We start from the raw sequence: 16,630 nt of genomic DNA, 5'->3' as shown, positions 1-16,630 counted from the left end.
TCAGGCTCAGCACATCTCACTTGGTGCTGGGCTCACGTGTTCTCTCAGCCACATGTCCTGCAGTGGGATGGATATGCCTTTTCAGCCCGTGAAGAAGACATCACTTGTCAGAGAAGCCTGGAGCAGAGTGGCTTGAGTTTTGCATTTAAGTCAGATCATGCTGACTCCTTGCAGTCTGGGGTGGTGGTGGTAAGCGGCTGCCCAAATAGGATAAATGTTATGGACAGCCGAAGGCCTAGAGGAGGGTCTTCGGGGAGCCTCAGCTCAAGCCAGCATCTTGTGTTGTTGCATGCAGGGGCTGTGAGGGCCGCAGGTGGAGGGCATCTTTTCTCTCCTCCAGCCCCAACCAACTCGGAGTCAGCGACAGAGGCATCACACTAGTCTCAAGGGCCTGTGGCTGAGCGGCGGACAGAAGAACAGACCTTGATGGTGGTCCCTGTCTTGGGCGTGCTACGTGGGCACCCCTGCCCAGCATGTGTGGAGTGCTTGCTTGGGCCACGTGGGACATGGACCCCGCTGGTGCTGTAACTCCCTCTCTTTCGGACAGGTAGAATTGGAAGGTCTCACCGGCCACATTGAATTCAGCAGCAAAGGCCAGAGGTCCAACTATGCCCTGAAAGTCTTGCAGTTCACGAAGAGCGGCTTTCGGCAGGTAAGCCTGGCTGCAGTGCCCTGGGGGCAGACAGCCTCTTCACCCCTCTCTCTGCCCTGTCTGTTTCTCCTCAGCACTTCAGGGTGGCCTCCTTGCTCAGGTGTCCCCAAGAGCAGTGGCTGCGTCCTGTGCAAGGCCCCCCACACACTGACCTCCCCCTTCCTGCCACCAGCTTTGGCCAGTGTGGGTTTAGGGACTGCAGCTTCAGCACAATATCAAGAAAGATGCAACCTTGGGGACAAGGGAGGTGAGGGTCTGTCATGGGAGGAAGGAATTCCCAAGCCATTCCACTCTTTTGGATTATTCTACTCCCTGAATCTTGCCCTAACCCTGGACCCAGTGTGAGACTCCGGGTGCTTGCTGGTTAGGCAGAGATCAGGTCCCATGGGGGCTGAGGAACATCTTTAGCATTGGAATGGATGGCCTGTCAGCTCCTTTCTGACCAACCCACACGCAGCCCGCCCCTCCCCCACCCCAGACCGTGGCAGTTAGGTCCCTCCTCTCCTGACTGCTCCCTGTTTACTCCCGTCAGCTTAGCATTGCTTTGTCCTTTGTAGCTTCTTTCAACTTCCTACTCTTCTGCTTATTCTCCTCCATTTACCTTCTCCTTTTCTCTTATTCTATTACATCAGGAGAAAAAAAAAGGATTCTTACAGCCGCTCCAAGCCCCTCTCTGAAGGTTCCCCAACTTCCTGTCACCCTAGTAATCAACTGCTCTTAGCCCAGCCCTTCTCCAACCTTAAACTAAGCCCCACGGGCAGGAAGTGATGCACTGGCAGCAGGAGGCAGACATTGGGGAGCCTCCTGGCTTCCCCAGTCACTGGGCAAGGGGACACAGTGTGACAGGACCGCCTTCCAGGGGGCTGCTGAGATTCGTCGTCTTCATCACCTTCATTGTCATCATTGCCACCATAATCATCATAGCAGCTTCTCTTCATTAAGTTCTTACCGTGGGCCGTACATTGCATTAACTGTCATATGTATTTTCTCACATAACCCTACAAAGATGATACTTTTTATTAATCCATATTTTGTACATGGGGAAACTGAGGAGATTGACTTATTTGGTATTGAACAATTAATAACGACCACTAGTTTTGTACCCAAATATTTCTAACTCTGAAGCCCAGGTTCTTAACCATGATGATAAATCATGCATTAAAATTACCTTAGCAATTTGGTAAAAATGCAGACTGTTAGACTTCACCTGCCAGGGGTCTGACTGGGTAACCCGAGGGCAGGGCCCAGGAACCAGTGCAGTCCGGCACCCCAGGAGACTCTGAGGACACCCGGGCAGCACTGTGGGGGCCCCATCACATCTACATCCTGCCACTTTGTTCCCATGTCTGAGAGCCTCACAGACCCAGCTGAGTTCTTCTGGGAGGATGTGGATTACCCTGGGCGATGCAGCCAGGTCACTCTTCTTGGGTCACAAAATGTAGAAGGAAAGAATCCCAGACCGAGAGAAAAGCATCCTGGTCCTGGTGCCAGCTCTGGGCCAGAACGGTGTGACCTTTATGCAGTGACAGCGCTACCATGTTTCGTAGCTTTCTGGATGGGGCAGGGCTCACTAGGTGGCCTCACGCCATGGGTGCGTCTCACCAAGCAGCCGTTTCTTTCGCCCAACAATCCTTTATGGAGCCTGTGACACATGTCAGGCCCTGCGCCTGGCATGGAAGAAACATGCTGAAAAGGCACAGTCCCTGCACTCAAAAAGAGTTCACAGTCTGGGATGAGACTGACAAAAAAATTAAGTGAAATTCGGGCTTATTAAACTCAAATTGTGCCCTCGGGCTCATACTTCCCTGAACAAATGAAGCAGTCAGCCTGTAGGGAGATTATTAGGCAGACTTTTTCCTGAACCTCAATATGCTTGGGAGATCTGACATAGAGAATTCTCACTCATGCTTTCAATAAATGTCTGTTGAGATGCTTTGCCTCCTGTTTGTCAGGTTCTCTTCTAGGCAGAGGTTAAAAAATGACAACGTCTCTGCTTCTGCGGAAATTATTCTAGGGACAGACAAAAGACAGACAAACAAAAATATAATATAGTGTCAGTAGTGATTAGTGTTACAGCAAAAAGCAAAGCTGGGTAAGGAAATGAGTGTGTGGAGATAGTCGTGGTGGAGAAGCAATAGCTAGGAAAACAAGGCTCACGCCAAACCCCAGACCCACTCCGTGGGAAGCCCAATCGATGGCTTCAAAAAATTCCTTTTGGCCCCCATCCAGCTTTCTGAGTGTTCCTGGGAAGAGCCCCTTCTTGGACCCTTCCATCAAGCAACACCTGTGGTGGTGGAGGCTGCTGGTGGCCCTGGTCCCTCCCTCCACTTGAACAATAGCTGGTTAAGCTCGAAGTGCCTCTTGACCATTCTGCTCTTCCTGTAGCTGCCCCTGGGGCTGGCTTTTCTCAGCTTCCTCATCAAGAACTCCACCAGCAACCACCAGCGTCTGCTCCTTCTCCAGCAGCATACACCGTTGGTGTAGGGCAGGGCTGCTCAAACTTAGGTGTGCACAGGAGTGGCCAGTGCTAGCTGTCTTAAACGCACATTCCCCACAAGTCTGAGTTAATAAAACTGGGTGCGTTCCAAGAATCTGCATATTCTTGACTTCCACCCAGATAGAGGATTATGGTATAGGTTGCCCACAGATCACACTTTGACAGACACTGCCCTGGTAGAAGATGTGAGTCAACTGCAGCCTCTATGCAGAGAATTCCTTTTTCACCTTTCTGATCCCCACCCATCTCTTGAGCTAATGCTGGATAGAATCCGCTGCATAGGTGGTCTTTAAAGAGGATGGTGCTTTTGACCTTCAGTGGCACAGAAGGACACACTCCTGATTGGACTTGTAAGTTGGATCACGATAGTCCTTTTTATTACCCACTTTTCTTCAACAAATCCGGTGACTGTCCTGCTGCTGTTCTCTCCGGCTCTGGCTCTGTGAGCACCACTGGGGACTGCACACTGTGTCTGGGCCCCCTTAACCACCGGCCCACCTTTGCCTCCTGACCTGTGTCCTTCCCCTGCCGATTATGGGATGAAGACGCGGTTTGAGGAGTGATAATTATTCATGCTTCTCTTTCAGGTGGCAGGAATGTTGCTATCCCTGCTCTCATATTCTACCTTCCAGCGAAGGTGACCCTGGCAGGGAAGGAAGAGTTCCAGGAGCAGGGGAATGACGTTTCTTGAGTACCCGTTGTGTACCAGACCCACATGTTCACTTTGCACAGATTGCATCTGATCAGAAGAATAGCACTTCACGCATGAGAAAACTGAAACTCAGGGAGGGGAAGGAGCTTGGCCCAAGGAAATCACTAGCGAGGGCTTTGGGCAGAATTGAAATTCTTGCTCAGGTTTGTCCAACTCCAAAGCCCATGCTCTTGGCTTTTCCTCATTTTCCTGGAATTGCGAAGATCCCCACATCCAAACATTTTGCTCAGTTCTCTTGCTTTGCTACTACCTGCTGCAAACCGGGAAGGCTCCTGACTCCCAGTGGCCTGCTGGGCTGGGCTTTCTCTAGTAATGGTGTCTTCCCATTTGGATTTGGTTTTGTTTTTTTTCTTCCTGTCTGGACTACTGACTATTAAGAGCTAGTTTTGATTATCTAGAAAGCACCATGCAGGGACTCAGTGGGTTATAATTGGTAAAATGTCTGAACCAAATACCATATTCCCTGCTGGTGGCTGATTAAGGGATTATTACAGTTTTAAAAATAGTCTTTCAGAATGCAGGGTTATTTTATACCATTTTGAAAATTACTATTTTAATTCTGTTTGGAGAGAATTTTCCATCTCAGGACTCTGTGGAGCTTCCTCTGAAGCCTATTTGGGGAAAGATGTCCCCTACAGTGTCCTGGAAGTGACATTGCTGAGCCTGAATCACCTTCCAATTGTCTACTTATGGGTTAGAGGTCAGTATTTTGCTTCTGGTTTCTCTATCTCCATCCCCCACTTTTTGCCTGTCTAAGATCTCCTATCTCCATCCCATGTTCTCCCTCCTCATCCCCTAGAAGACATCCTGGATGGTACTGAAATAATATCATTTCCCTTTCTGATTTTGGAGAAATCATATTTGAAAGAGACAAGAAGAAAAAAAAAAGAAGCACAGCATTAGAGGGCCTTTTTATTTCCTTCATTTAACTTGGTCTAAAGATCAGAAATTTTGAGCAGCTCCCAAGTGATTTTGTTAGGGCTGTATTAAGATGAGTACATCTTCCATCTGAGCATCTGAAATGGTTTAACAGGTTCTAATTAATCCTTTGGGAGAGGGAAGGCTCAGGAAGGGGGGTCTGGCATCCCTAGCTAAAGATGCAGATCTCAACTTTTCCACTGGCTCACTGTATCAACTGTCTTTCTCAGTGCAGGGAAAATGATAGATTTTCAGCTCTTGGCCTGGCTAAACCCCAGGATTATTGAAGGTTTGCATGACACTCTCTTCAGCTTACCTGTGACTGGATAGAAAATAGGCTCGACTCACAAAATAATAATAGCTAGCATTTATTGGGTGTCTGCTACATGATGCACTGTGCTGAGCAGTGTGCATATATATTAATATGTTTTATCTTTTTATCAACCATGCATCAAAACTATTCCTCCATCTTGTAGGTAAAACAAAACTGAAACAGGAAGAGAGAAAGTAATGTGTCCACATCAGTATACCTAGTTGGTTACAGACTTGAGAACTGGGTCTGAATCTGCCTGTCTCCAAAGTCTGCGGTCTCTTCACTCTGCAGCGTGGCCTTTGACCATGCAGGAAGAGACCTTCAAGGCCTAATCTTCCAACACAATGCAAGGATGTTCTCCACAGCATCCCTGAGAGAAACAGCCATCTGGCCTCTCCCAGAGCATGTCCTGGGCTGGGGAGTTCACCACCTCCCAAGGGACACATTCCAAAGTCTTCCAGGACTGGGTCAAAATCTCCCTCCTAATACTACCCCATAAAGCAACCCAGAATACTCTGCTTTCTGGTTTGTTTGTTTCACTAGCCCTTTAAATATTTGAAAATTGTTTGTTTCATTCCTTCATTCCTTCATTCACTCGGTCATCCCTAAAATTTAGCATAAATATTTTGACTCCCTACCCCATGTCAAAGGCTGGGAAGTCAACATAAATGAGTCACAGTCCCTTAAAGGGCTTCTAATGTTGGACCCTTCGATGTTTTTCTCACATAGCTGTTCCCAATGCAACATGGTCTCCAAATCTCTTACCACTCATGCTTTTTGTTTGTTCAGGTCTGTTAAAACAGCCTACATTGGGGACCACACTCTGGATGGAGCTACATGGCACAGAGCGGAGAGTGCTAGGGGACCATCACCTTCCTCACCCTAAACACTACATTTCTATTAAACACATTAACTTGCTTCCTGGAATTAGTCTCCAAATTTTTAATTCATTCTAAACCCTGGGTCTTGGAACCAATGAATTTCTCCACTTGCTTACCTTCCCAAATACACGGGGTTATTTTCACATGAAATTTTCATAGAAACCAGCCCTGAATCACCTTTTCCTTGGAACTCTGATCCATTTAACTCCATTCCCATGGAGACAGAGAGATTGGCAGAGCCAGCCAAGTGGCGAGTACAAAGCACTATGAATATAGCCATATCTCGTTTTCCAAAGCTGACAACTCTGCTTTCCAAGGAACTGGTTTTCTGGAATGACTTGAGTATCATTCTAACCAGAGGCAGGGGATGGAAGAGATGGTTTTGTGAGTCACCCTTGCTAACCAAGAACTCAGGAACCCTGTGTCCTCTAGACGTTTGAGGAACCAATTCTGACTTCCTGAGGTTCCTGTGCATACCACACGTGGCTGGGTCTCTCCCCAATCCTCCCTGACAGGCCTTCCTGAAGGTAGCCTGCCCCTTTTTGGGGAGACCTGAGCCCACGTCTGTCCCAGCAGGATGAGCTTGGTAGCACTTCTGAGCCACACAAAGGCAGCTGTTTTTCTTACGTGCTATGGCCCTCTGCAGCTATGAGCCCCAGGAAGCATCTTCTGTAACTTTGATAGCACTGTTAGCAGACTTCCCAGTGGGGTGCCCTCCTGTTCCCCCTCCACGCATCTTCTCCCACTTCAAAGGAAAACAACAACAGAAACCCCAAAACCACCTTGTCAGGTAGACATGGTGCTGCCACAGAATGCCTTCGATGTAGGGAGCAGCAGGGAGGCGCTGTCCTCTGTATGGAGAGGCCCCTCTCCCCGAGCCCTCTTGTTCAGAGCCTGTGTGACAGCTCATGTCCCATCGGCACTAACGGGATGGCCGTCAAGGCTCAGGCATTTGTTGCGCAGGCAGTGGCTCTGCGAGCGCCATGATCACTACTGTGGAGCGCACGTTCTTTTTAAGTCTTATTCTCAACGACACTTTACATGCCACGTTGTCTTGTGCTAGTTTAGCAGTTAAACAGTCATATACTTGACAATGTGGTCCCTCGGTAATTTAAAGTACCTACTTGGCATCCTACGGAGTTATTACAACATTATTGACTCCATCGCCTGTGCTGGGTTTTGCATCTCCAGGACGATTTTGTGACTACCAATCTGTGCTTCTTGATTTCTTCACCTTTGTGACCCAGCCCCCATCTGCCCTCCCCTCTGGCAACCATTATTCTCTTCTGTGTAGCTATGAGTCTGTTTGTATTTTGTTTGTATATCTTGCTTGTTTATTTTGCTCTTTAGATTCCACATAGAAGTGAAATCATACAGTATTTGTTTTTTTCTGACTGATTTATGTCACTTCCCACAATACCCTCTAGGTCCATGATATCCCAAATGATAAGATTTTATTATTTTTAATGGCTGACTAGCATTCCATTGGGTAAATGTACCGCAGCTTCTTTATCCACTTGTCTGTTGATGGGCACTGGGCTGCTTCCACACCTCGGCTGCTGTAAATCATACGGCAATGCACATAGGGTGCACATTTTATTTCCAATTAGGGTTCTACGGTTCTTTGGATATATACCCAGAAGTGGAATTGCTGGGTCATAAAGCAGTTCCATTTTTAATTTTTTGAAGACCCTCTATACTGTTTTCTATAGCGACTGGACCAGTCTGCATTCCCACCAACAGTGCACTGGGTTTGCCTTTTCTCCACATCCTCATCAACACCTGCTGTTTGTTGATTTATTGATGATAGCCATTCTTGCCATTGTGAGGTGATAGCTCATTGTGGTTTTAATTTGTATTTTTCTAATTATCAGTGATGTTGAGCATCTTTTCATAGGTCTGTTGGCCATCTGTATGTCATCTTTAGAGACTTGTCTCTCCAGGTCCTTTGTCCATTTCTTAATTGAATTGTTCGGTATTTTGTTGATAAGTTGTATGAATTCTTTATAAATTTTGGATATTAACCCCTTATTGTATGTCTCATTGGTGAATATCATTTTCCACTTAGTAGGTTGTTTTTTCACTTTGTTGAGAGTTTGTTTGCTTTGCTATGCATAAGCTTTTTAGTTTGATATAGTCCTGTTTGTTTATTTTTTCTTTTGTTTCCTTTGCCCAAGGAAATATATCAGAAAAAAAGAATGCTAAGAGAAGTGTGAGAGATTTTATTGCCTATGTTTTCTTCTAAGAGTTTTATGGTTTCAAGTCTTACATTTAAGTCTCTAATCCATTTTGAGTTTATTCTTGTATATATATGGTGTAAGAAGGTGTTAATGTTTTGTATGGGTCTTCAATTTTCCAAATACCATTTGTTGAATAGAGTTTGTTATTCCATTGTATGCTCCTGCCCCCTTTGTCATATATTCATTGACCATAGAGACATGGGTTTATTTCTGGACTCTCGATTCTCTTCCACTGAGCTATATGTCTGGTTTTATGCCAGTACCAGGCTGTTTTGATTACTGTGGCCTTGTATTATAGTTTGATGTCAGGTAGCATGATACCTCTAACTTTGTTCTTCTTTCCCAAGATTACTGTGGCTATTGAGGCTGTTTTTTTGTTCCATATAAATTTTTGGATTATTCAGTTCTGTGAAAAAATCATTTTTTAAAAAAATAGGAATTGCATTGAACCTATAGATTGCTTTTAATTGTGTTAATTCCCCCTACCCACGAGCTGGTATATGCTTCCATTTATTTGTATTTTCAATTTCTTTCTTCAGTGTGTTGTAATTTTCCAAGTACAGGTCTCTTACCTTCTTGGTTAAATTTATTCTTAGGTATTTTTTAAAGCAATTGTAAATATGATTCTTTTCTTAGTTTGTAAAATACATTTTCAATTTGAAGACTAGGAAGACGGGTGATTGCTAAAAACCAAGAGCATCATGTGACATCTCCCAGGCAGGAGGAAAGACCTGACAAGAGGGGGCAGGCTTGGCAGGACTTGGTGGCCATTTCCCCTGAGATCCATTGGAGCGATGTTGCCTTTAATGAAGAAATTCTGAGGCAGCAGATTCTTGCATGGAGGGAGGGGAGAAAAAGATGGGTTATTTGGGGGCTGCTTTGAAGGTTACTGTAAAGTCACTTTTTAAAAATAATTGATCTGGGTGAAGGGGAATCACCGTGGAATTTTAAATAGTTGACAACATCTCATAAAATATCCTAAGTTCTTAGAGGTGAAAGAGACCTGCAAGATCATCTCGTCCAACTTTCCCACCAGAGAAGTGGTTGGGCATGCATCATTCCTGGGTTTATGACCCCACGGTAGCCCCTCTATGTTCAGGGCAAAATGGCAGCTCCACAGCAAGCCTGTCACTCCTGTGAGTTCCCTCCCATGCCGTGCCCCCGCTGCTGTAAAGAATGTGTCACCCTTGGACACACTGGGTGCTTTCCCATCCCCGGCCTGCACCCCAGTGCCCAGGTCTCCATGTGCCCCCCTGTTTCTCACTAGGCCACTCCTGCTCCCATCTCTGGAACTCAGCTCGGAGAGCTCTTCTTCAGCAAGTCTTCAGATGCTCCATTTACATGTTCTTGTGTAGCATTCCCTGGTCATTTCTTCCAGGGATGGGGGATCCTCAAGCACAGACCCAGAACCTCTCACTGAAAGCAGGGCTCAGTGTGAGCCTGGAGAAAGGGTGCACAGTGACTGGGGGACTGGTGCAGAGCTCCGCACTGGGGCCTGAAGCATGCAAGGCACAAAATGGACCAGTCTTTTTGGCCCAGATGGGCTCACATCCAGCAGGACACCAGAGCCCTGGGAACCTAGGACTTTGTCATGAGAGTTCTCTAAAGCCACTGCTCCCCAATTGGTTCAAAGGAGATTTCACACAACAAGCCTCCCCACTCATGACTGGAATTTGAAAATTCAAGTGGAAGGCCCCCTCAAATCATTGCTTCATTTCTCCCCTAACACTTTCTTTAAGAGCAACGTTCCTCTAGTTAATAAAAAGGCTACTACGTGCATCCTCCTGTGAGAGCCCGCAGCTCACCTGGCCACCCTCAGGGCCACAGCCAAGGGGCCAATGAGCTGACTTTGGAGGAGTATAATCTGAGGGCTTTCTCTCCTCCGGCCTCCCTGGCCCATATGTCTGCTTCTTTCTCCCAGAGCACCAGTCTTCCTGCTTATCAGCGTCTACGGAGAATTCACTGACTACAGAAGCTTATTCACACTTTAGCCTGCACACAAATGATAGCTACTTACATTTTCAATGAAGGGCTGATTTGGGGCAGAGGAGCAGGGTTTCTGAGTGCTGTGTTTTATATATATTTCTTGTAATATGCCTGACCCAAGCTGCCTGAGCTTAGTTTGGTGAAGTTGGCCAGTTCTTAGTGTCTCCTTTTTGTGCCTCTTCAGCCAGCTCATGCCTGGGAGAACTAGAACAGGGTGAGCTACTACTTGAGTCTTCTGAAGCAGCCTGATCAGTCAACTCTGATGAGAAGTGGCACAGGCCACAGGATAGAGATGTGGAGAGAGGAAACTCCAGGGAGGTGAGAGGGTCTGTGTGCAGAGACAGGCGCCATGGGGGTGTGGAAAGACTCAGGGCCAAGAACCGCTCTCGCAGTTCCCAACGCTCTGTTCCTCAGCTGCTTCTTCAGCAAAAGTGGGACAGCTGTTGGAATACCTGCTTATGTGCACCACACAATCCTTGTAAGAAGGAAGTGAAGTCCTGGTTATAGATGTGCTTTGATGATGCTACTCATTGTGCAACATGTAGTGCAGCATACCTTTTGGACATGTCTGCACACATATTTCTCTGTCTTTATATACCGTGTGCCTGGAATCTGTGGGTTCAGGGCAGAGAGGAAGACAAAGCACGGCTGAGCTGTCTGCTCGCGTACTCCTGCGGCAACCACAGAGCCCTGCTGGCAGTCTCTGCCAGCCTCGCCTGCGGGACAGCAGCTCTGCCAGCCAGCCCTGCTGCGCTTCAAGATGGGCTCCTCAGGGCCCTTCCCGTCTCTCTCATCCCGTTCCTCACTTCCGTCCTTCCCCGACTCCCTACCGTGGCAGTGTCACCTGCTTCACACTGCAGTGGTTCTGGGTGGGTGTGAAGTTGAGAACCAGAAGGCACGGCTGCTCCTGAGAGAGTCCACAGCCCATCTTGGGCCTGTGTGACATGGCACTGCTCAGACAAGGGTGTTAACACCCCAAAACTAAAAGCTTCCCGACTTCCTAGAGCACAGAGAAGCTCAGCCACACTCTGTCTCCCCTCTGCAAGCCTGCGTGCATCTAGGGGCAGCGGAGGACCATTCTCAGCTCTCCCTAAAAGCTCAGCCATGAACGTTGCCTGGCCCTTCCAGCATTCTACTGACCTGAGGGATGGCAAGTCCCCAGCTCCCTGCAGCCCAGATGCTTCATTAGAACCTTTGATTAAATTGGCATCTGTTGCTCAGAGCTTGAAGTTGCATCATTGGTACAACTGTTTTCCTAAGATACTTCTCTATCTGGTGAGTGTAACAAGTGAAACCAGGCACTCTCTGGGCTATGGCTGCGTCCTCCTTTTGGCAGTAGTTGGTAAGATGAGGATTCCCAGGCATGCCTGGGGTCTCTGGTAAAGTCCCCCATCAGCAGTCCATGTGCAATAGCATCCTTTGGGAAGTGAGGGAGGGATGTGCGCCTGAGTCTTCATACTTAGACCTTGCTACACACTCACTCACCAACTTGATCACTCCCCCAAAATGTTCAGAAGAGAGTCTGAGACTTTTGACCAAACAAGGAAAAGAAAGGAAGTTGAGATGTAGGTAAAAGAAATGATTAAAATCAGTAATTTTGTCCAAAAAGAAAGGTGATACAAGCATCTTCACTGCCCTACTTAGGGAACTTGAACTTCTGAAAGCTGGAGCTAGTTGGAGAGTCCCTGAAGCCCCCGAGAGCATCATCTGGGGGTGGCATAGTGAGTCAGAGCTGCCTGAGGTGAACAGAGCTCCAGCCCTGCCCTAGGCAGTGTTCACCTGTCACTAGAGCACCTGGAGACAGCCACTGTAGGTTTTTCTCTGTGACAAGGCGTATGGTGAAGGTCAGACCACATTCCTCTTCACATCTTGGAGGCTGGGGATTCAGGGTGGAAGTCTGGACACATCTTGGCAAAAGCAAAAGCCAAGCATTCATGCACAGAATAGAGTTGATCCTCCTAATGTGTAGATTCCGTATTTGCAAATTCATCTACTCACTGATATCTCTGTGTAACTCCAAGTCAATACTGTGGCACTTTTTTAGATGTGCACAGAGCAGTGAAAAATTTGTTCCTTGGCTGGAACATGGTGGGACAAAGTAATGTTCTGCCTTCTTGCCTCAGCTTTCATACTGTCAACAAGTTTCTTTTTCATGGTTTATTTAGTGTCATGTCTTTAGCATTTGTTTTTGCTTTGTCTTGGTGATTTTGTTGTTTGAAATGACACCCAAACTTAGTGCTGAAGTGCCGTCTAGTGTTTCTAAGTGTGAGAGAGCTATGATGTGCCTTACAGAGAAGATCCAACTATTAGAAAAGCATCATTCAGGCATGAGCTATAGTGCTGTTGTTCAATGGTAATGAATCAACAAGATGCATTAAATAAGGTGTCTGTAGACAGAAACACATAAAATGAGGTTATATATTGATTGGTTAATAAAAATGGTGACCAGAGCCTCAAAGGACTCTAACTTTGGTTTTCCCTTAGGAGCAATGGTTCAGTATTTCCTAATTCAATGTTTGTGGCAACATTATAGAAGAAGTAATGAGAATCAACCATAGTGGGTCTTAGCCATGAGAGAAGACCAGGAGTGAGCAAACTTAGGAGTAGCTGAAGTTTTCATGGGGTAGCCTTTTCTCTCTGATTTCACTACCTATATTCCTAATCTCTTGTTTTCTCACAATGCCCAAGGACGTCATCTGCCCTTGATACCCTGGCCTTCCTTTTGGTTCCCCTGATGTCAAAACAGAATCTAGATCCTATGCTCCTAGGACTGAAAAGAATAATAAGTATTCTACTCGAATGCTTAAATGTTTTTAAATGCTTTCTCATAAAGTTTTTGAATGCCTCTAGTGTTGGGGAACTCACTACCTATATGGACAGCATATTCTATCTTGGGAAGCTCTCATTGTTGTAAGCTTTCCCATCTATTGGGCATAATTTTTTCTTTCTCAAGCCTCTTCCTTTTGGTCCTCAGTTCTCTTTCTCAGATCCACATATCTATTCCATTCTTCCTATGACTGCCTTTAGCTTTTCCTTCTATGATGTAATTTCAGTCTTTATACCTTCCTGGTCAGTGTCCTTGGAACACACTCCAGTTTGTTGATTCCTTGCTTAAAAAGTGGTGCCTGCAGCAATGTGCAGAATTTCAGGTGTGGTCTGAGTGGAAGAGCACTCTCTTCCTTTGCATTGAAACTGCCACCCCTTTATGAATGACTGTGTGCAACTAAGAAGCCTACGATGTGTTAATACTTTCAGATTTGCTTCCACATTAACCCAACACAATGCCGGCTCCAAGACCAGGCACTAGTGGAAGAATGGCAGGCCCCAGCCACAAGGCTCAGAGACAGCCATTTTGTGGCAGGTACATCCAGTGAGGGGCCACTGGCTTCACCTCCACGTCTGCATGGCCATGCTTTCAGTGCCCTCCTACCTGTCCCTACCGTTACCTGTCTGAGGCCTCTTCATATTGCTCCTCTCAGGCCTTTCTCTCCCAGTCTCTGCCATAAAACACTTTTACAACTATGCCACATTATAAACATACCCAGCATTTTCAGGAATTTATATTTGAGCTGGAAGGAGCTAGACTACATCTTTCTTTTATAAGTAAGGTAACTAAAGACTAAGAAGAAGTGACTTGCTTAGAAGAGTTTCGTAATCAATTCAGAAGATGTTTATGGGGCACCCATTACAGGCCTGGCACTGTCCAGAGGGCTAGAGGCAACCGGGGGGTTTGTTAACGCAGTCACTAAATAAGCACAGGTCATTCCCAGCGTTGGGGATATGGTGGGGAGAAGACATCCTCATCACTATTGGATGCATTGTCCAGTGGGGAAGATAGGCTTGAAACAATTACTTGAGTAATTATATGATTACAGATGTAATGACTGCTGGAAAAGGAAAGTTCTAAGCACTAGGCACAAATCCTTGTGATGAGGGACTTCATTGAGACAGAGGGCTTGGGAAGGTGACATTCTGGGTGGATGACTGTGCATCCCCAGTGGAAGGGGAGCATGAGGAGTCTGCTTTGGGACTCAAAGACCAGACCTGGTTGGTGGAACAGCCAGGCCCAGAAGCTAGAACTCCCAATGTTTTAGTTTTTCCACTTAGCCCACTGTCCTCAAGCTTTAATTGGATATCTTCTTCTAAATACATACGTCAGAATAAAGGCAAGGAAAAGCAAAGGCCGACTTCAGGAATATGGACTCTCAAGCAGGGTCACTTATGGCAAATGCCAATGGGGAAGCAATAACAATTGAAATTTTTACTGTTCAAATACATATCCATAGTCCAGTAAAATTAATACCTCAGGGCAGTATAGCATGGTGGACCTGCCTGTGTCTGAATCTGCATTAACTATGGAACTTTGGGCACGAAACCTAATCTTCCCAAGCCTCAGTTTTCTAATCAATAAATGGGGGATGATAGCAATACCTCCTTGTAGTGTGGTTGGGAAGATTAAATGAGATAACAAATGTACAGCATTTAATCCAGTATCTGGCACATATGTACATGTTCAAAAGTATTATCCTGTATAATTTTCTTGCAGTTAGTCCTTTAGTTATAACACTAGAGGTAAGGAACTAGGTGTTGTTGATGCCAAAATGTATTTATTGAGCATCAGTGACCATGACTCGCAATTAGGTACAATCAAAGACACACATAAACACCAACCTATGCCTAACTGAACCCAAACCTTATGAGCCAGCTGTTACCCTGCTATGTGTGCTGCACTCTGATATACTCTTGGCATATATTTCATTCTTAAAATGCAGGTCTTGACCCACTAAATTGATTTCATAACCCACTAATGGGTTGCAATCACAGTTGAACAAAATACTGCCTTAGATAAACTGAGTGAAGGCTTTATAAGTCCAGGTAGAATTCATTTGATGAAGGGTCTTCCCAGTTTTCCCTGGCTTGTTTCTGATCTCTCACCATTGGCATTTGCCACAGTCGTTGCCCTTTGATCCAGAATTTTCTTCATGTAAGCACAAATTTTGTGGTAAGAGAATATTTTGATTAATGAAATAAGGTCTTTAATCAACATCAGCAACCCTCTTTACTCATGATCCAGTCTCCCATGTAAACTAGACTTTTATGATTGGAGATATTAGACTTAAATTCAATAAACATTTTATTCCTTCTTGCAAGAGTGATCATTGTGAAGGCTGACATTACAAGCCTTTATTGCTAGTCTTATATCAAGATACACATGGGTACTGTAGAGTCTCTGAAACTGTAACCCAGTCTCAATTTCTGGGGTCTCTAGCCATAGTGTTTTATACCCAGCTGTCACTACATATCTGTCTAAATCAGTTCTGTGTACTCAGGGAGACACTGACATTTTATATGCATCCTTACTAATAAGAATTTGAACTTGAACCTGAATCTGAGGTAAAAAAAAAAAAAAAAAAAAGAAAAAGAAAAAGTCATTGGTCATTGTTTGTCCAACTTTAGATGGTCCTAGAGAACAAGAATTTGGAATGAAAAAAGCTCGATTTAATACCTTGTCCCATCTATGAGTGTCTTAGATCATTCCAATAAGGGGAAAGGGAAGGAAGACCACCCTTGTTCTATAGGCAGCAAAATTGACTCTCCAAGGCCACACAGGTGGCAGGCTGGAACTTGAAGCCAAGTCTCCTGACCTCTGGTCAGCTGCATTCCCACCAGATAGACAATAGTGCAGTTATATTACATTCTCATGGCTTGTTGTGGCTCATCAAACGTCCTCGTACATACTGTATGCAGGCCGTGTATACAAAGTGGCCCCAAATGCTGAAAGAGCCAGAGGCCAAAGAAAGTGATAGACAAGTCTAGTGTATCAACTTAAAGACTTCAGTAGAAAGTGTACTTATAGAAAGCAGTCTGGATCACCACACCTTTGACTGTTTTATAGTTCAAAGTAGTGAGAACATGTGGACATTCAAAGGGATCAGTTATGAGGGGATGCTGGTGCCAGAGCAAAGTGAGAGGAACATTGTGTGGGCTTGCCCAGAGAGAGAATTAATAGGAGTCTTGTGATCATCCCAGAACTCTGTGTACACATTACAGAGCTCACCTGGGGGAAGGAGGATGGGGTCAAGGCTCTGGTTTCACTCAGATGTCAGGTTGGTGGATTAGCTTTAATATGGAGTCACCTAATGTTCTTTACACATGTTATTTCAGTTGCTTATCAACAGCAATGTCATACTAGCAGCAAGACAGGCTCCTTTATCTTCATTTTACAGATGAGAAAGATTCAGAGAGGTTAAGTGACTCATCCAAGGTCACACAGCTTATACATGGTAGAGAAGGAAAGAAAACCTGGAACTTCTGGTGCCCCTGCTGCGCCCCTTGTGCTAAGCCCCTAAGATACCACCCTGAGCCTTGGCCAGGATTACTCTAGTAGGATCTTGTAGCTGACTCCCTTCAGGGTTGTATTCTCAAACAAA

General features: G+C 45.7%; 1 protein-coding gene across 1 annotated transcript in view; it reads left to right on the top strand.

Annotated features, from left to right (window-relative positions):
- GRIK4 (glutamate ionotropic receptor kainate type subunit 4) overlaps positions 1-16,630 on the top strand; it is a 214,055-nt gene that overhangs the window by 70,916 nt on the left and 126,509 nt on the right. Inside the window, exon 8 of the mRNA XM_090257477.1 lies at positions 548-652. Coding sequence (XP_090113603.1) covers positions 548-652 — 105 coding nt within the window. The remainder of the gene's footprint in view (positions 1-547; positions 653-16,630) is intronic.

The sequence above is a fragment of the Furipterus horrens genome, unplaced genomic scaffold, assembly GCF_987537825.1.
Source record: "Furipterus horrens unplaced genomic scaffold, mFurHor1.1.pri manual_scaffold_11, whole genome shotgun sequence".
NCBI classification, from domain to species: domain Eukaryota; kingdom Metazoa; phylum Chordata; class Mammalia; order Chiroptera; family Furipteridae; genus Furipterus; species Furipterus horrens.
Note: the sequence above shows the minus strand (reverse complement) of the source record. Positions and strands in the feature narration are given on the sequence as shown.